The 21192-nt window shown below is 39.8% G+C and overlaps 1 protein-coding gene across 1 annotated transcript in view; it reads left to right on the plus strand.

Moving 5' to 3' along the window:
* LOC149140003 (uncharacterized) overlaps window positions 1–21192 on the plus strand; it is a 349910-nt gene that overhangs the window by 278148 nt on the left and 50570 nt on the right. The window contains exons 13-14 of the mRNA XM_089450875.1: window positions 12457–12503; window positions 12673–12750. Coding sequence (XP_089307001.1) covers window positions 12457–12503; window positions 12673–12750 — 125 coding nt within the window. The remainder of the gene's footprint in view (window positions 1–12456; window positions 12504–12672; window positions 12751–21192) is intronic.

Below are 21192 nucleotides of genomic sequence, written 5' to 3' on the forward strand. Positions count from 1 at the left end.
AAACCTTTGTGAAAACACTTGAGATAATTTTCCTCCAATCACTGGAGAAATTTTGACACTCAAGAGACCCTACAGCCTCTAGTGCGTCACCTCTGCGTCGTCTTCTGTGTGAGGACTGCGTCCTCTGCTGTATTGCCTCTCTGAGTTGTCACTCTGCATTATCCCTCTAATGCACTGTGTCCCCTCCTCCTCAATCTCTGACTGATGCTGATACCCTCCTCTTCCTTCATCCCGCAACTCTCCTTATCAAATCGAACTCTTACTTCTGGAGAATCGATTTCCCTTCGGTTACTGAGTATTTGTCCGGTGTGTCTCCAAATGACCCTCAAGTCTTCATTTATACTTTTCCTGTTGAGATATCAACGACCGTGATCAATTCTCTAATCAACGACTAAGATTAAAACATACTTGATGCTTGTATCTTAGAAGCTTCTCACCCATATTTACATTAATTCACTTTAATTATTTTAATTTCCTAAGTTTTAACTTAGGCACCATTAAAAATAATTAATTATTTGAAAAACATGCACTCTAGGTGGAATTTCTCCAAACAATTTATGAGTCTTGGAGATCTCATGTGTTCTAGCCCTTTCACAAAATTTCGAAGCTAGAGCACATTCGATGCTACCCAAAAATCAACATTGGGGAGGCACCTCAACCAACAAAGCTTGTATGGTTGGCATTGAAAAATGTATCAGAGGAGTGGCAGGTGTTTGTCCAAAGTTTCTTGGGCAAGACACATTTCTTAGATGGGATAGGATGTGGTCAGAACTATAGCAGGAGGAGTTGAGGCGAGCTCTATTAAAGATTAGCATCAATGGAAGTAGTAGTAAGGGCACGAAGGGTGAGAAGGAAGAGGAGAATGTGGCCCTAACATCAAAGAGTCCCAGTCAATGACGGGTAGAAGAAGAAGAAGAAGGACCTATGTAAGGTCAAGTGCTTCAGGTGTGGCGAGTTTGGCCACTACAGTACCCAGTGTCCTCTCAGGAAGAAGGCCAAGCAAAAGAAGCAGGACTAGGCGACAACGTCTACAGAGATAGACAAATTGTCCTCCAAGCTGGAGGAAGATTTTGCTATGTTTGCAACTATACCTTTAGGAGTGAGGTGGGGCAATATGGAACTATAGTCCCAGAGTTGTGGAGGTTTGGGTAGGAACCTTGAGGTGTCCTCCTCATGGATCATTACTTTGCTACAGGGGCCCATAGTATTCTAGTAGTAGGATGGGTTAGTGCTAGTGATGTAGTCAGTTACCCGAGTGATAGTTGCAGACTAGTGACAGTTAGGTGCAGAGGAGTGCAATGCAGTGTTGACATCAGAGCAGGAGTCTTAGTAGCAGAGTTAGTAGTAGTGCAAATTCTTCAATGGACAGTGCAATAGCTAGTAGCGTTCAAATGCTCAAGAGACAGATGCAACGCAGACACAGTTGGTTCAGTATTTAGGATGCTTTTCAGTTGCAGTAGTTGCATTTGTAGCAACAACAAATGAGAGGGAGTTGTAGTGTAGATGCAAAGTTGGCAGTAGTATGGCAATGTCAACAACAACATAGATGCAACATCAGAGTTACGTAGTGGTTGGTGGGCAGTGGTAGTCAATGACAGTGGCCAGACATCAATAGTGTTACAGAGGGTGATACAAAGATAGGGTGTTGTAATAGTAGTACAACACTAGAACACCTTCCTCGTTGAGAGGAGGTAGTGCTAGTTTTTGTATCATCAGAGGTGTTGTGGTCTCGAAACTTTGTCTAGATGCTAAAACACAGTAGCTCTTCATAACCCAGAAATCGTTTATGAAAATTCCACCTAGAAGTGTCTCAATTAGATTATTAGCCTATTCTTAAATATTTCCTAAGTCTAAACCTAGGAAAAGGGGTTAATTAATCAAAATTAATTGAGAAAGTTTTGAATCATCTAGAATCTCACATGGGTCGATCTAGAAATGATCTCAACCATCAATTATGCTTTAATCTTGGTCGTTGGAGTCCCAACTGGAGATTATAAGAGGAGGTTGATGGGTAGATGGAGAAGACACACTTGAGATTGAGTTCCTTGGGTAGTTCGATTTCTCCAGAGAGCAACAACAATTGCCGGAAGAGTTCGAGCCAGAGAAGGGAAGTAGAGACAAAGAGGGTTAGGGACAACGAGTCCGAAGGAAGTTTTCTAGTTCTGGAGAGACAAAAAGAGGAGGCTGTGTAGAAACATTGTAGAGCCTTAGAAGGGAAATTCGATCTAGTTGAAGAGGAGTTTGTTTTCAGTTCCATAGGCCGGGAAAGTTTTCTAGAGGCTTGGAGAGACAGTCCCTCAATCAACAACAGGCAGGACGACTAGATTGGCAACTGATTTAGTCAGAGCATTTGAGGGACTGGGCTAGTGTGACACAGGCCCTGCTCAGAGTTGGTTGGACGACTAGCTTTTCAGAGGCAGTGATGTGCCAGGATTGCTCGGAGAGACGGTAATTTCCCTCAGAGAATTTTGGCTGTATTTCTCTTGGATAGATTCGCTAGTTCGACGATATTTATTGTACTCAGATTATATCACTGTTGCTTAATAATTAAAACCCTTAGCTGTTGCACTGATTTTCCCAAGTTGGGTTTTTTCTGGGGCATTTGTCCAAAAATAATTGTCATATTTTTAGTGCGTGTGTGCCAGTATTTTCTCAGATTCCAAGTTATCTTCCGCAGTATTTTGTTTGTGAAGGTTGTAGTGTGATTTATTCGATATTCGTTGTAGCAAATAAAATGTTAATTAATTTACAGTTAGAAGAATTAATTCCAGTTATTACAATAGGATTTTAGTAGTGAAATTTTCACACATTCAACCATCATTTGGAGTAGACTGGGTGCAAAGAGCACGCACTCCTTCAAAGAAATTATTACAGGGTATGCTTGATTCAGGGCTCTTTGGGGAGTGATTGCCTTAGCATTTGCCGGAGATTTGAGGTGTTTTGTAGGGCTGGGGTGAAGGGAGTTTAGAGGAGGATTTTTGTTGCATTTTGGAAGTGCATAGAGGGTCACTGACTAGACTTGCGCAAGGGCAGAGTTGAGGGAGTTTGGAGTGAGAGAATTGTTGGGATTTAGAGGTTGCTGAAGGATTTGCAGAGTGGATTTTGGGGAGATTTCTGGAGTAATTTTGGGCAAGAAAGCAACACCTTTCTTCAACAGTACACGCTCACTGGAAGAGAGAGGAGTGGGCACTTTTAGGTCCTCCCGGACCAATCAAAAGTAGCCCAATTTCTTGCTGGGTTTTTGTGGGTTTGAGGTGTAGAGGCTATGATTGATTTTGTTGAATTTTCTGAGCAGTTTGGAAGGCCAAATCAAGAGTTCATCCCCAATAGTTGTAACAATTCTTCTTGGTTGGGCACATTTTTGGTTGCAGAGCCATCTTCAGTACTTGGGTACCTTTATCTCCACTTGGGTTTTTTTCCTTGCTTGTTGTAGCAAGCCCAAGTTCATCTATTCTCATACATTTTGTACTCCATTTCACTTAGTTAATAAAATGGCTCAGCTTGGCACAGTTTCTGGTGTTACTTGTTCTTGTTTATGCATGAGTTGAAATTTTGTGTTGCATGCTTAAATTTTCCTTTGTTATCATTGGTATTTCTTGCCAAGATTATTACAGTGGTATTAGGGCCTTGATGTTGGCACAACTGTGGAAAAAAGCCTTCCATGAACCTAGAAGACAAACAAAACATTTCTTACTGGAGGCATAGGTACAAAGCGCAGAGAAAGGGAATTAGAGATTATCCCAGATCCAGAGGTTCCTGAGCTCGAAATAGAAGAAACAAGCATGGGGGATACCAACAAAGAGGATGCAACCTTCCAAAGCCTCTTGAAGGCTTTGAATGATCTAGCAAGGGGGCAGAAAGAGATGTTGGAGGAGATTAAACAACAAAATTGTAACAGGGACATCCATAGGGAGTTCATCGGAAGAGAGAGCTCAGGTGCATCCCATCAGTTCGACCACCATTCCCCTCTGAGCCACCCTCACATTTATAGTGGACCAACTAGGTCTACTATACCCACGTTCTTGGCTCCAGGTGTTGGGGAGCAGTAGGGTCAGGACGAGATGCCTATGGGGGATTACTTTCGTGAGTGGTAGCCCCAAGGGGAGGAGTTTCAAGTTGCCTTGAGCTTCAAGGATTATTGCCTGCTCAAGCAAGGCAATAAGGGCAAGGGAGTGGGAGGCTCATACACACAAAGCTCAGATATACAACGTACCATTGGGAGGTTGTACCTTCCCACATTTGATGGTTCTTCCAAGTGCATCGCTAGGGCATGGGTGGAGAAACTAGACACATATTTTCAGCTTAATCAGATGATGAAGGTGGAAGCCATTAAAATGGCTACCTTGCACTTAGAGGGGGAGGCCCATGATTGGTGGTTCCATGGATTATCTACATTAGGGCATGCTAGTGTGACCTCTTATGAGGAATTCACACAGAGGATTGTGGAGCGTTTTGACAGGAGGGACCCTGAGGCACACTTCAGAGAGCTGACCTAGCTCAAGCAGATAGGCAACCCAAAGCATTACATAGCTTGTCTTTGAGAGTGTCGGTGATGCTGCCAGGCTTGTTGGAGGCCAAGAGGATTTATCTATTTGTGGAGGGTTTAGTTGAGCTCAATGTTGCATGATCCTTCCTCTCCACCCCCCAAGGATCCAAGGTCGAAACCGCATCCTGTATGGATCCTTGGTCAATGCTTTGGCGGAACCGCAGATCTGAAAATCAGATCCACGGTTCCGCTGTTTTGAGGCGATTCCTGGAAATCCTGAACCGCGAGAGCCTAATCCGTGGTTTCAGATTCCCAATTACTGGATCCAAAAAAGGATCCGTTGAGGATCTTTCGGGCACGAACTGCATGAATCGCCATCGGATCTAGAGGGAGATGGGAGGTTCCACGGGGTTCTAATTTTTATTTTTATTTTTTCTTTGACTTAAGTTGGGTTGGGGCTTCCTGGACACTCCCAAGGTGCTCCCCCGTTGCTCCTTAGATACTTCCTAGATGCTCCTTGATGGTAATGTTAAATTCTTAAAGCAAAGGTGACATTCTGCTTTTTATTTTATTTTCATCCTTTTAATTAAATTTTTAACATTACCATGAAATGACTCAGGATGTTTAAGAGTGGTTCGAGCCTCATTGGACTTCATTTGGAGAAAATAGAATTTCATATCCTATTAAAAAATCAGCAAACTTAATAGTTTTCAAGAATTCAGGATCAATGAGATCGTGGTATTTCATTAGATTATATCATGTATGAGGGTATGTGATTGGCATTTAATAAAGAGGTGCTCATGTACCCTAGTGTTGGTGGTGTTAATTGTTTAACTCCTTTGTCATGGCCTTAGCAAAAAATTACCTTTCAATCAAGTCAAAATCATTGATCAAGCATGTTAATCTTTTTCCACCATATTTTAAGGCTTGGATTAGGTAGTTTGATCGAAATTGGGCAATGTTGACTAATATCCTTAGACAATCAAGGTAGAGGCAAAGACGAGACAAGAGGAAGAGAATCTAGATTCTAGATGGTTGATGCTTGAATAATTAATCATTGATGTACAATGGATGCCATATCTATCTTGATTTATGTACAAATATGCATGTTTTCATATCTTCTACAACTAATTTGGTATTTTGGATGTTTTTTTTTGGAAGAGAATCTAGATTCTAGATGGTTAATGCTTGAATAATTAATCAATGATGTACAATGGATGCCATATCTATCTTGATTTATGTACAAATATGCATGTTTTCATATCTTCTACAACTAATTTGGTATTTTGGATGTTTTTTTTTAATATATATATATATATATATATATATATATATATATATATATATATATATATATATATATATATATATATATATATATATAGTAGATGCATTTGTGTATCCGCTTCCAAAAGACATTCTTGCTTCGTCCTCGCTTCATGCAACATTGGTTGAGCCCTTGCGTGGGTTAGTGAGGTCGAACATACCTGCTACTCTCTAGAACGTTGTGCACTACGCTCGGGATTTGCAGGATGCAATTCCCAAGACCAGAGCACCAGTACCCACTTGGTCCACTTTTCCATAGAGGCAGAGACACCAAACCCCCATCGCAGAGGGAGATTCAGGGGCATGGGCAGTTGGATGAGGAGACTAGGAGAGACCTCCAAAGGAGGAAGTTGTGCTTCACTTGTCAGGAGCCATGGCCATAATGGCATAGGTGGAACAAGGGAAAGGACCACTATATAGAGGTGTTCTCAAATAGCTAGCCAGGGGATGATAGTGAGTAGGAGGTAGATGGAGGAGACGATGAGTTGCAGAATATTGGAGGAGGTGGAGTAGGCCCACCGCCCCTGCCTGGAGGAGACCCTTTTCGACCCACTAGAGGAGTCATTGCTTCACTGATGGGAGTCCCTAGATATTTGACGTTGAGGATTAAAGGCACAGTGTAGGGGCAACACGTGGCAATGATGGTGGACAGTGGTGCTACCCACAACTTTATTGATGTACAGATGGTGGAGCAGAGAGGTATACACACAGAGGGCTTTGAGGGTTTTTCAGTTCTGGTACCGAGAGACAGGACCATGCAGTGTACCAGATATGTCCCTAGTCTGACTGTGACTATGGGAAATTATTTAGTGATCGATCATTTCTTTGTGGTTGATGTGTCAGACAACAACATGGTGATGGGTGTCCAGTGGCTCTATTCCTTGGGATGAGTCACTATTGATTGGAGGAAGCTAGAGATGGAGTTCACGAGACCAGATGGGAAGCTGGTGTTGTTGAGGGGCATGCATTCGTACCCATCGCAGACAATGTCAGCACATCAGATGGAGGCTGACCTACGACATGGAGATATAGAGTGGGAAGTGGAGCTCAGGATCTCAGAGGCAGGGACTCAGGCACGACCATCACACCAAACATTCAGGCGATATTGGATAGGCCCCTAGTAGTCTTTGGAGACATCCCTCCAGGCTGACCACTAGACAGGGGATTTGAGCACACGATTGAGTTAGAGGAGGGAGTACATGCGGTCATCACCACACCTTATAGACATCCCAAGGCTTATCGAGATGAGATTGAGAGGGCCATACATGAGTTGTTGGCTTTGGGGCACATCAAGCCCAGTTCTAGTCCCTTCGCTTCTTCAGTGGTGCTGGTGAAGAAGAAGGATGGGACCCTCCGCATGTGCATTGATTACAGGGCCCTGAATAAGAAGACGTTGAAGAACTGGTACCTGATTCCGCACATAGATGAGTTGATGGATGAGCTTAGAGGAGCTAAATACTTCTCTAAGATAGATCTGTGCTCGGGATACCATCAGATTTGGGTGCGAGAGTAGGACATCCTGAAGACAACTTTCCGGTGCCACTATGGGCACTTTGAGTTCTTGGTGATGCCCTTCAAGCTAACCAACGCCCCAACTACCTTCCAGTCTTGCATGAACCATGTGTTCCACAAGCAACTTCGCAGATTTGTGCTGGTATTCTTTGATGACATCCTGATTTACAACAAGACTTGGGAGGAGCACCTGAGGCACTTGGAGGAGGTGCTACGTATTCTTGAGGAGCAACAATTGTATGCCAAGGTGTCCAAATGCGAGTTTGGACTGACGGAGATGTTGTACCTTGGCCATGTGATCGGTGAGGATGGGGTGCGTGTACACTAGGAGAAGATCAGGGCCATTCTGGATTGGCCTACGCCACGGAATGTGACAGAGCTGCGGGGATTTTTGGGCATTTGCACCTACTACAGGAAGTTCGTGAGGGGATTTTCATAGTTGGCAGTACCCCTCACAGATTTGACCAAGAAAGGGGCTTTTGAGTGGATTGATGTGGCACAAGAGGCCTTTGAGTGCCTTAAGAGGGTTATGAGCAGTTGCCTGGTGTTAGCCTTGCTAGATTTTACACAACCCTTTGTCTTGGAGTGTGATGTGTCCAGAGAGGGCATTGGGGTTGTTTTGATGTAGGGAGGCCACCCTATAGCTTTTGAGATTCAGAAGCTCCTTAGTCCCGAGAGGCTGTATTGCTGACAAGGAGATGCTGGTCATTATGCACACATTGACCAAGTTCCAACAATGCTTGGTTTGAAATAGATTCAGAGTGAAGACTGACCATATCAGTTTTCGATTCTTTTTGGAGCAGAAGGAGTTGAATGAGTGGCAAAAAAAGTGGGTCGACAAGATCCAAGCCAATAACTTTGATATAGAGTATGTCAAGGGCAAGCAGAACATGGTAGTCGATGCTCTATCCAAGAGGCCTGCAACACTCCCCGTTATGAGTATTTGCCTGGATTGGAGAGCGTAGTTGCTAGTAGAGTACTCCAAGGACAGGTAGGCTTGTGAGATCTTGGATGGTACTTTTGACGATGACAAGAACATAGCGATGGATGAGGTGATCTATTACAAGGGGAGGATATACTTGGTGTCAGGCATGCACTTGAGGGAGAGGATCATCCAGGCAGCACATGACTCCCCTTTAGCACGACATCAGGGATTCGGCAAGACATACCGTGCTATCCAAGAGTGCTTTACTTGGAGGGGTCTCGAGGGAGATGTTTTGAGACATGTGCATCAGTGTGATGTCTGTCAGAGGAATAAGGGGGAGTTGGCACATCCAGCAGGTCTACTTCAACCTCTCCCTATTCCTAAGGGGAAGTGGGAGAGCATATCCATGGACTTCATCACATGGTTACTAGTGGTATAAAAGTGTGATTGTATTTATGTAGTGGTGGACAGGTTGACAAAGTTCACTCACTTTTTCCCCATCCCAGCCAAATATTTAGTATCACAGGTGGCATAGCTCTTCTTCAGAGAGATCTTCAGGTTACATGGTCTTCTGAAGACCATTGTCAGAGATTAGGATAGTCTGTTTATGGGGACATTTTGGCAAGAGATTTTCTGGTTGGTGGGTAATGAGCTCACACTCAGCAAGAGCTATCATCTTTAGGCCAAGATCGTGAACAAATGGTTGGAGGGGTACTTGTAGAACTATGTGATAGGGCAACAATGTACGTGGGTGAAGTGGCTACACCTTGGGGAGTACTGCTACAACACCACCTATCATATGTCTATTGGTATGTCTCCGTTTCGTGCTTTGTATGGTTACGATGCTTTAACTTTTGCTGACATGATTTTTAGAGATAGCAAGGCCCCAAGGGCCAAAGATTGGATTCAGGAGAGCCAAGAGATCCTTAGAGCTCTCAAGGATAACTTACAGACTGTCCAAAATCAACAGAAGATATACGTTGACAGGCACAGGGTTGAGAGGCACTTTGAGGTTGGGGACTTGGTTTTCCTAAGACTCCAACCATATAGATAGTCCACTTTGAAGCGGGAGGGAGATGAGAATCTCAGGCCACGCTTTTATTGGCCCTACAGGGTGACTAGGTGGGTTGGAGAGGTAGCATATGAGCTGGAACTCCCACTAGGGAGTAAGGTGCACAATGTGTTCCATGTTTTGTGCCTAAAAAGGCCTTGGGACAATAGGTGACAGTTGCCATGGAGTTACCATCCTTCGATGATGAGGGGCATTTGGTTTTGGTACTACAGGTCATCTTGGAGGTGAGGGAGAGGAAGCTTAGAAATAGGACTATTCGGGAGCTTCTTCTGAAATGGAAGGAACTACCTCGGGAGTATGCCACTTGGGAAGGAGAACAGGTACTTCAACATCCATCACTGTAGTTGCTTGAGGACAAGCAACATTTGGGTGGCGAGGACTGTGATGTTCCCACTTAGCAAGTTTTGCTAAGTAATACATTTTTGCACAATTTTGATATTTTGGCATGTATTGACTTAGGAGAACCCCACTTGACATTTTGATGGAAGAAGGCCCCAAACATAGGAGGAGAAGAAAAATTAAGAAGTGGAATGTGGGGGCCACTCCAAGAGGGAATTCACACCCCTTAGCATTTGCCGGAGATTTGAGGTGTTTTGCAGGGCTGAGGTGAAGGGAGTTTAGAAGAGGATTTCTATTGCATTTTGGCAGTGTGCAGAGGGTCATTGGTTGGACCTACGTAAGGGCAGAGCTGAGGGAGTTTGGGGTGAGAGAATTGTCGGGATTTAGAGGCCTTGCCATAGGTATTTTTGGAGTGATTTTGGGCTAGAGAGCAGCACCCTTTTTCGGCAGTATGCACTAACTGGCAGAGAGAGGAGTACGCATATTTAGGGCTTATCGGACCAACCGGAAGTAGCCCAATTCCTCGCTGGCTTTCTGTGGGTTCGAGGTGTAGAGGCTCTGGTTAATTTTGCTGAATTTTCTGAGCAGTTTGGAGGGCCAAATCAACAATTCATCCCCAGCAGTTGCAACAGTTCTTTTTGGTTGGGCGCAGTTCTGGTTGCAGAGCCATCTTCAGCACTTGGGTACCTTTATCTCCACCTGGGTTTTTGCCTTGCTTGCTGTAGCAAGCCCAAGTTCATCTATTCTCATACATTTTGTACTCCATCTTATTTAGTTAATAAAATGGCTCAGCTTGGCGCAGTTTCTGGTGTTACTTGTTGTTTATGCATGAGTTGAAATTTTGTGTTGCATGCTTGAATTTTCCTTTGTTATCACTGGTATTTCCTGCTAGGAATATTACAGGCAAGCTAAAAATTCATTCTGTAAGGTTCAACACTATAGAATATTTTAAATTATTTTTATAGATATTTTTACAACATTTGAAAGTCCATTGCGTTGGGCATCAAAGACAAAGACTTGAAAGTCAGTAATGGCAACCTATGTATTTTGAACAGTAGTCCTTGAAAGTTGGTGTAGATCTCTAGGTGGTAGATGACATTATTCAAATTGCAATTTTACAGCCAAACAACACAGGATGAAGGCTTTAACAAACATTTTGAGCACCTTAGATGGAGAATTGAAGAATAATACAAGAGCACTTAGATGATGTATGTGCCTAACAACAATAATGTATGACACATTTGTAACAGGACAGTTATGGCTTGGTTAGAAATCTTTTATAGGTAAATGTGAATGCTATAACCAGTGCAAGTGACCACATTGTAAGAGTTGAGGGAACTATTGAGACCTATGCTGCAGAACTTACAGGGAAAAAATTTGAACCAATTCCTCTAGATGTGTAAACTTACATGGAAAATGACAAATTGGTTCCTCCCTTACGAACCACTTTCCGTACATTCTGAAATGAATTCTAAACCAAGCTTTGGAAAAAAATTCACAGAATTTTGAAGAATCAAATCTGGATCAGCGAATCATTGGTTCCTGTATGATGGTGAATCTGGTAATTCTGACAGCCTCATATACAAGGCTGTTATTTGGACTTCAAAGAGTGAATCATTTATGGGGTTTAATAGAGCCATGGGATTCCTCCTAAATTTTCATTTGTGTATTATCATTTTTAATTTATTTGATAATTTCATTCTGATTTTGAAGACAATGTGCTCTTTTTTGAAAAATATTTCTTATATTAAATATAAATATTTATGAAGAACAGAAACATGGAAGAGCATACACAAGGGGCAGAGGAGGAAAAAAACATGAAAATTTCTTCCTAATGTCACTGTGTCACTAAACCTGAAATCGAATTAGAATAAGCTAAAGCATCTCGACTTTTGGCATCACTAATTAAGAGATAGCCCTCAAAATGGAGCTGGTTACATACCTATTCCTGCCAAATCCTACAGATTAAAGAAGAAGATCTATACTCATTGGAAAAAATGCATTTAACACCTTAGTTTCCCAATAGAGAACAAAACAGTAACTCTGAGGCAATTCCACAATACCATAAAGGCTGAAACTGAAAGAACTAACTGTTTGGAGTTATTCAAGAGGGCTTCGCTCCAAGGGAGAGCCCCTTGAAAATTTAAAAATAGAAGAAACCTGCTCAAACTTAGGTTAAGGTGATATCTTAAACATAGCAAGTAGGTATTTGTATTCTAAATATTTCAGATGTATTGAAAATACACTATACTTGAGCCTCTGACAATATGAATGGTAAAATGGCTATAATTGGCTTGATGCAAATATAAGCTTGTATAGTGAATTGTTTGCAATTCATTGAACATTGTGTTCATTCCAATCAAGAAAACAGTGCGACAACATGAATACTTGGAGTTGACAACTATATTTAGTTTTAGAGTGCAATCAAGATGCAAATGCAACCTACTGGTTGATGAAAATCGAGTAAAAATTGGTAGTCCACCTTATGGTAATGGTGAAGAATGTGCTGATGATTATCCCTCTAATTGATTGAAGATTTCATGGGGGGTTTATATGAAGATACTATGAATAGTTGTTTGATTATGTTTTGCATCTTTTCCACTTCAGAATTTCTCTCGCATGGGTCCTGACTCCTCAGAAGCAGTAGACAATATGATAAATTATAGATGCCAGATATTTAATCTTTGTCAAACAATTTGTGTACCTGTTCAAGCTGATTTCGTAGTGATAGAAATCCAAGAAATTTAACATATAGATTCAAAACATGTTTAGTCCTTTGTATTTATCTATAAACAGGGAATTCGCTCACAGAAATTGCACGAGAGAAAGCTGGAATTATGAAGGTATGTTGTTTCATCCAAGAATTAAAGATCTTGATTCGCTAAACCATCAATATTTCCCAATCTATTTCTTAGTACTGTCTCTATTCTCTTAGCTTAAAACACTGAATTCTATTCTTATTTTTCAAACACAGTCTCACATTTATTTGGATGCCTTGTGAGACTTATGAAGCCTCAAGTTCCAGCAATCACAGTAGCTCAACCTGAAGAAGCAATGGAAGTTCTGAAAGATACGGCATCCCAGTTATCGGTAAATTGCTGAATCTTTGAATATCCAGTTTTTTGTGTTTACAAGCAATGTAACTTCAACTTTTGCAAATTAGTAATGGTTCCTTTTGTTTATTGGCTTTTCTGATTTTGAATACATGTGATATGAGCTGAGTTAGAACAAGATGAGGAGAAATAAAAAAATACTGCTAACTGCAGAATGATGAGAGGAATACCTTAACAGTGAACACTATGAACATTAAATAACTCAGATTACTATCTCTATGAATACATGAGTGGTAAGGGCTCTTAAATAGGGATATACACATTCTGTGATGAGAGATATATTACATGTCAACTACCACCATTCAAATCGGAGTTACAAATCACTAGAAGAGAAACTGCATTAAATACAATCTACAAAGACTAAAATAAAAAATTTATTAAGTACGATATTGGTACAAACATCAACAACTTAATATTAACTCATTCTTTTCTGTTGAAGAAAGTGTAACTAGGTTCGGTCTTCAGAAATGTAATTTTGATATTTGTATCTTTAAAAGAAAAGAAATATTATTTTTGTTATTTATATCAATGAGTTTCTTGCTCATTGAATAGGTCTAGCACATGTCAAAGTGCTATAGGTAAGTCAAAGAGTCAAAAGAAATGTCGAAGACCCTTAAGGGCATGTTACACCATGTATTAGAGTCAAAAGAAAACCTCCAAGCAAAGTCACAAGTCCTCTCCATGCAATGACATCACCAAAGAAGCTAATCTGAAGTGGAAAAGTCAAGTTGGCCTAAAGGAGGGACAAACCTCTATATATAGAGGCTGTCCACTCCTCTAACGATATCATCAATCATCTCTGAAATCAGCGAGAAAGGAAGCCGAGGAAAGGGTGAAGGAAGATGAGGAAAGGAGCCTCTAGGACAGCAAAGGGGGAGGAAGAAACACTGAGCCTTACAGGTCTGTTCTAGGGCTTATTACAGTCACACGTGTGAAGGAAAGAGCCTCTTCCTGTGGTCATTACAGCACTACTATCACAGTCACATAATTTTGTTGGTTGGGCAATCAAAGTAGGCCTATAAGGCCTCTCACTCAAGCAAAGAAGGAGCTTTCTCAAGCGAAGAAGGAAAGAACGAAAGTGTCAAAAGAAGGAGGACGAAGTGCATGGAGACGAAGTGCCGGAAGAAGGAAGGACTTGACTTGTGCTTGGAGGATATTCTTGTGAAGGGTCTAGGGTTTGGCATTGATCAATAGAAGCTTCAATAAGAGAAATTTAGGAAAGGGTTTTCCTCTCTAAGAGAAAGAGGTTTTGCCCTGGTAGAGAGCCAATATCTTGTGTCCTTATTTCTTGTGTTTTGGTAGCAGTTTGATGAAGCAACCACACATACACTAATAAAAAGAAGAAGATCAAGCTAACAAGAAATATTGAAAAAGTACTTCACAAATTGTTATCAAGTCTAGAAGAATCCTATCTTATCTAATTGCCCTAGATTCTTCAATATGGTATCAGAGCTAAGGTGACACATCAAGGAAAGGGCATCTCAAGAACACTCATAAGGTGATACATCAAGGAAGGACATCTCAAGAACATCTACAAGGTTGAAGCATCAAGCCAAAAAGTCTCAAATACATCAAGGACAAGAAGGTCTACCATCTACTATCCATCAAGAAAGACTACAAAGCAAGAAGAGAAGCCTTTCATATAAAGGCACCTACAAGAAGATCCAATCAAAGAAGGACCTACATCAAGCTACACCATCTTCAAGGGAAAAAGCACTACAAGTCAAGTCCTTCTATCCAAGTAAATCTCATCATCAAGCAAGTCTATTTGAAGGAAGCAATTTGAAGATCATCAAGATCCAAGAAGGCAAGCCATCTAGTCTTCAAGAAGAAAGCAAGACTACTACATCACAAACTCTATCAAGTAAGTATATATATTTTCCCTCTTGAACATACCTCAATGTCTTTTTTGCATGGAAAACAACAAATTGGTTGGGACCACTAACTTCCTTGCATGGCAGAAGAGGATTGATTTACTTCTCAAGGAGAATGAACTTCTAGACCTCGTTAAAGGGAATATCACTATCCCTTCTAAGGAACAAACTCAAGCCTCAGCAAAGTATAATGAGGATGAGACAAGAGCTCAAAGGATTCTAATAGAATCTATCAAGGACTCCCTCATTCCTTATGTCTCCAAATTTGAAACATCAAAAGAAATCTATGATAAACTAATAGAGCTATTCTCGGTAAGCACAACTAGAGAAGTGGTATCTCCACATAATGATTTGTTCAAGATGAAGATATCAAATGAAGGAATAGCTCCCTACTTCATGAAGATCTTTGAGAGGAGAGAACAACTTCAAGAACTAGGAGAAGTCATGTTCGACAAAGAAATGACAACTGTAGTACTCAATGCTCTACCTGAGGATTGGGGCAACTTCACATCAAGCATATATGCCAAGAAGGAAGCTACTCCACTAAGTGAACTTTGGTCTCTATGAAAAATTGAGGAGACTAGACTCAAAGCCAAGGATGATGTGGGATCAAAAGAGCAAGCATTTGCTACCATGGCCAAGAGAAAGGGAAATTTGGCAAATTTGGTCCACGAAGAACAAGCAATAGAGATATGACCAAAGTCCAATGCTTTGGTTGTCAAGAATATGGACACTACAAAAGGGATTGTCCCAAGATTAAGAGGGACAACAACAAGAGAAAAAGAGAAGAAACTCACATAACTCAAGAAGTGAAAGAAGAAGACAAGAAGTAGAATAAGGAAGATCCTCCAGATCTCTACTATTACTAAGTCAATTTTCTTACATATGTCTTCTTTCAAAGTTTTGAGTAGTATAGGAGCATATAGAAATAGGATAGAATGCATGGTTTAAACTTTAAACTTTAAAGATAACTTATAGAATATAGGAGCATGATGTAGATATAGCTCAAGCTATTCATGTAGAAGGAGTATACCTATTAAAGGACCTCATCCACGATAAAAGAAAAATGATCATGACTAAATCTTAGAAAGTCTAAATGATAAAAAAGAAGCATTTGTAGGATAAGGGTCTTTAAGATCCATTGACAAAATCTTCAAAAGAAGGATCATAAATAAGAGCAAATGTCACAATGGGAGTTTCGTTCATGGGATCCAAAGAAAGGATGATATGCATGCGAGAAAAGATGAAGCAAGAAAATTGAGGCAATCTCAATCAAGAAGGACCAACAAAAGAAGTTGAGATGATCAAAAGCAGAATCAAGATGAGGTATGTATGCATCAAAGTTTAGTCATGTCATCATATGTATTATTGAGTCATGGGAATAGTTCTAAAACATGATCAAGTATAAAAGGATCTCTTTCACCAATGACATGCTCGAAAGCATGTACTACAATCCAATGAAGGTCAACATGAAGAAGTGCCCTCATAAGGAGCATGAGGTGGTTGACTAAACATACATGAAGAAACAAATGAAGAAAGAGATCAAACATGTAAGAACACCATGGTCACAAAGAATCATTATTTGACAAGATCCATTAAAGACATCTCCCGAAAGAAGGCATGACAACTCTGACAAAGAAAAAGATCAAAGGACCCTTGACACTTGTTGACCACTGTGTGTCAACTACCCATAGCAGTACACCCCCTTTTCGCAAAAGGGATAGCGCTTGATCGATATGTCTATGCCATTCGACCATCATCATCAGCCTGATCATGTTATTTTGTAAACCCAATCTACATGTGTAAATTGTAAATAATCTTAGCAGATCTGTGTCATGTAATTACCTAGGTAAACCCAATTTTCTAGTGATGATCTACATTCCAGAAGGTTTTTTGTCTCACCGATCCATGATCAGCAAAGTTTTCCTTGAGCCTACCCCCAAAGCTGGAATGGATTTTGTCACTAGAATCTTAGGGGAGTCCTAGTGTGTTAGGTCGAGTCTATGTAAAAGTGATTTGGAAATAATCCTAACTATTTGGTTAGGTTATTTTATTACAAATTGCTTGATCTGCTAGATTATATTTGTGTTACAGAACTGGGTGGTCTATGTCAAATGGTTTTTCCCCCTTGAGATGTAAAAAATGTAAAAATCAGTGTCTTGAGGGTTAGAAAATGTTTTATCCCCTCATAAGTCCTAGGTCCTAGGTGATTTTTTCAAAGTCTAAGTTCGAGGGTCCAAATAAAAAAAATAAAAAAATAAAAATAATAAATAATAAATAATAAAATAATAATAATTCAAAGTTTTGAGGAAATAAATGCAAAATTTTAGTTTTTTAATATATTAAAATGCATTTAATTTAAATTTAAAAAAAAAATATGAAATTTCCTCAACATTTAAAATTTCAACGGATGAGATTAAAAGAGATTTTGATCCTTATCGACGGTTGAGATCACTTTGACATGGCTCATTCGAACTAGCCGTTGGGAAATTTACCTTTAAATATGGTGTCAAGGGTCATTTGAGATCATTAGATCTGTGAGTCTTGTGCTAAAGAAAGCTCTCTTGTAGTTTTTTTTATGTTCAATAAAGAAAGCCTTTGGGGTTGAAATCTTGCTGGTGTTACTTTTATGAAAATGTTGTAAGATGTTTTATTTTTCTGCATAAATTTAATTTCAGCCATTGATGATAGCTTGATGAAGAGTGATTTTAAACACAGGTATCTTGTTTAGTCACTAGGGTTTGAATGGTAGTTAAATTTCTGAATATGATGGCAGGTATCTCCATTAGATTTGGATTTTAGTATCGTTTTCTCCCTCTTTGTTAATGGTTGAAGTAAGCTGTGTAGGAAAATCTTGATTTCGAAGATCAACGGGCGTTTGGGGAAGTTCTTGGCTGAACCAGCCAACTCCTGAGAAGCACTTTCTGAAGAGCCCAGCTAGTTTTGATCCCGGGCTTATCATTTGAATTTTTCTTGTGAATGCATGAAGGGTTTTCTGAAGCACCTCATGTTAAATTTAAAATTCTGAAAATATTTCTGTGGCATATTGACAAATCTGGCTATTTAGAGCCTTTAAACTGTGAATATTGTAATTATTTAGCTGGTTTTAGGGTTTTTAGTTTTGTTTCTTGCATATTTTGTTTTTGGGTGTTTGTTTTGTCATTACAGGTTGCAGATCTGAAGGTGAGATTCAATCTTGAAGCTAGATCTAGGCCCTAGAGGGTAAGATCCGGCCTCAACATCAATTTTGCAGGGATACTATTCAAAGGATTTTCAAATTTTCTGAAGAAATTCGAGGGTTTGTCCAAGCTATCTGTCCGCTGGGGTTTCATTTTCGTAGAAAAATTTTTGAATTTTTTTTTTAAGGTGAGAGTTGTCCAGACCCTCACCTGTGTGCTACAAGCCTTTCCTTCAGCCTCAGCTATCCATTCACGTAAATCTGCAAAAGAGACCACCTACCTTCCCTTTTCTCCTATGCTGCCCTAAGTTCCTCACGCAGCTGCCTATTCTTCTTTGCCCGTCCATTCATTTCTCTTCTCTCTAACGTTTTCTTCCTATGCTGTTGTGGCTTCTACCATCACTGGCATCCTCACGTAAGCCCCATCTCTCCCCGCTATTTCTCTTTCCATTTTCCACTTCCTAACTTGCTGTCCGTTGAACCTATCTGTCGTCCCTCCTCATCAACGTGCTCTATCATTGCTCCAAACGTTCAACTCGCCCCACGCAGTCACTTTCTGCTCCATTCTAGACCTGCACGTATCCCTCACACAGCTGTGTCCACCCTTATGCCCACAACATACCCTCCTCCTGCTGCTCTATCACTTCACTGCGTCCTCCATCCGCTGCTCCATCCATGTAGCCTTCAACCTGCAAAACAACCTCCCAACGCTGCCATCGAAGCACTCTTCCGCAGCTCCATTGTTCCTCCTTCCATACGCTGGCAACCTTTCTTCCTCCGTCCAGCTCCTTCAAGCCAGAGCTCCTCATGCTGCTACCCTCGTCAATCTGTTGGTGCCATTCTGCCGTCAAACGTCCAAGCCTGCACAGTAAAAAATCAAAGTATTTCGATTTTCTTCTTTCTTCATTGTCAGATACGATTAGGATTTAGGCTTAAATTTAGATTTTTTGGTTTTATCGTATAGTTTAGATTTTTATTTGATTTTCATTTAGATTTAAATTTTATTTATTTAGATTTTAGATTTTATAAATTTTCATTTTTTATAGATGTTAGATCAGGTATTAATTTTTATTTTTGATTAGCTTATAGTCTTTAGTTATAGTTTAGTTTAGTTTTATAATAAATCGTCAAATAATAAAAAATAAAAATATAAAAAAGGGCATAAAATCTTAGTTCAATATTTTTTTAGGATTTAGTTTTTTCAGAATTTAATATAATTTTTTTTTCTTTTAGGATTTTTTTAAATTAATTCTTTAAAGTGAGATTGTAATTTTTTTTTTAGTTTTAGGCTTTAGTTTAGATTAGATTTTAATTTTAGTTTTATTATATTTTAATTTTAAATTTAGAACTTTATATCACAAAAAAATAACAAAAACTTAAAAAAATATAAAAATCATAAAAAGTTTTTTAGGTTTTGGTTTGGTCTTATTTTAGAATTTAGTTTTTATTTTATGATTTTGATTTTAATCATTAAAAATAAAAAATTTTGAAAAATTTTGTCACATTTAGTCTTGGCATATTCACTCAAGGATTTGTCACTTTTGGTGTATCTTTTCCACTAAGGCTAGAAGATTTTAAATGTGGGATTAATGTTTGCATTTTTATATAGTTAAATGCGCTTAAATTTTATCTGAAGATTAGCTATATGAAAGTGGTGAATCATTTTATGGAATTAGTAAGCATTTAAATTTCGTGATTGCTTCAAATATTTAATCTTTTGAAATTTATTTGCTAAAATATTGTGCATCTTGCATTTGGTGAAATTTATCAGTGTTTGGATTATTTGATGATAAATGATTGTTAGTCGTGGAATGACTAATTTCATATTTCTGCAGCAGTTGATAAACAATTATTTGATCATTAACTAAGGCACTGGTCTTAAAGCATTTAAAGGTTTAATCTAATTTCAAATATCAATCAAGTGCTTATTTCCCCCCCGCTGTGTCTCCCAAGCTAGCTGATTCTCATTTGGTTTTCCTTTATCCCATAGGGTCTACCCCCTTAGCCAAGGGAGACGGCTTAAACGGAGAGATCGGAGATCAGGGTGACAGTCCCCGGTCTGAGTGTTGTCGCGGTGCTTAGACACTCTGCGCGACAACATTTTTTGGCGCCGTTGCCGGGGATAGAGTTTTTTCTGTCCTTGGTTTCCTCGATATTCCTCTCATCCTTTCCTATCCTTAGCTCCTTCCTTTCGAGTTTTTCCGTGTTTCACTTTCTGTCCGGGTGGCGACTCCACTTCATCTATCTTCTGCAAGAGTGTATACTAGAAGACATCCAAGCAGTTTGTTTAATCCTGCTCCTGATCCTGAAAGGGCTCTCAGAGTACGATTACACAAACTCTCTTCTCGTACACTTCTTGTTAACCTCTGACAAGAAGCCCTCTCTGATATCCGCTTGCTCTTTACTAGCCCAGTTAAGCACGACATCATGGACATATTCGCCCCGTGTAACTTTGCTAACATTCAGGGTTATCCCAATGATATTCCTAAGCATGGGATGGATAAATTGCCTATCTTTTAGGGAGATAACACAATTAGTGCTAATTCGCATATGAAAGCTTTTAGTTTGTGGATGGGTAAGTACGCAAGGTCTACTGATTTTAATCATGAAGATGTTAGAATGACCCTTTTTGTTCTGACCTTGGAGGGCGATGCTTTAGAATGGTTTACAGAAAAGCCTCGGGATTCATTTGATTCCTTGCAATCGATCGTTAATGCCTTTAAGGAAAAATATGGAGATAAGAGAGAAGGAAGACACCTCGTGAAAGCTATTAGCATAATCAAAAAGAGAGAGAATGAAACGGCTGAAGAATTTAATAAAAGGTTTAATGATATTATTAAAGAATTACCTCAAGATTATAAACCTACCGATAAATCTCTTCGAGATTTTTATATTGATGCCTTTAGCCTTGAGCCATCCTATGAGTTAAGACGCGCTAAACTTCCTGATTATAGGGATTGCCAAGCCTTAGCAGTAGAACTTGAAAAGGACAAGGCAACATCTGGGAAGTCTGAGATCCCAGGTTTCGATAGGGCTGCTACGAAACTAAAAGAACCTAAAGGAAAAGCGGTTCAAGAACCTGATAGTGAGCTTGTTCAGAAATTGCTCCAAAAGATCAAAAGCATGGAAATTAATCAAGCGAAATTAACATCTAACCATGCTAAGGAGATAACTACTTTGCAGAATAGGTTGGTCCAAATGGAAAGAGCTCAAACGAAAAATTTCCAGCCTAGAAATAATAATAATAATCGAAATAATAATTGGCAAAAGAAGGGTCAATCTAGTGAGCAGAGACCTCCTAATCTACTTACTAATTTGGTCGATGACGCTCCGCCTTACTGTCGGGCTTGTGATGCTCTTCATGAGG

Source organism: Pinus tabuliformis, chromosome X (genome assembly GCF_031772625.1).
Source record: "Pinus tabuliformis cultivar Carrire ecotype Pingquan chromosome X, CPIR1, whole genome shotgun sequence".
Lineage (NCBI taxonomy): Eukaryota > Viridiplantae > Streptophyta > Pinopsida > Pinales > Pinaceae > Pinus > Pinus tabuliformis.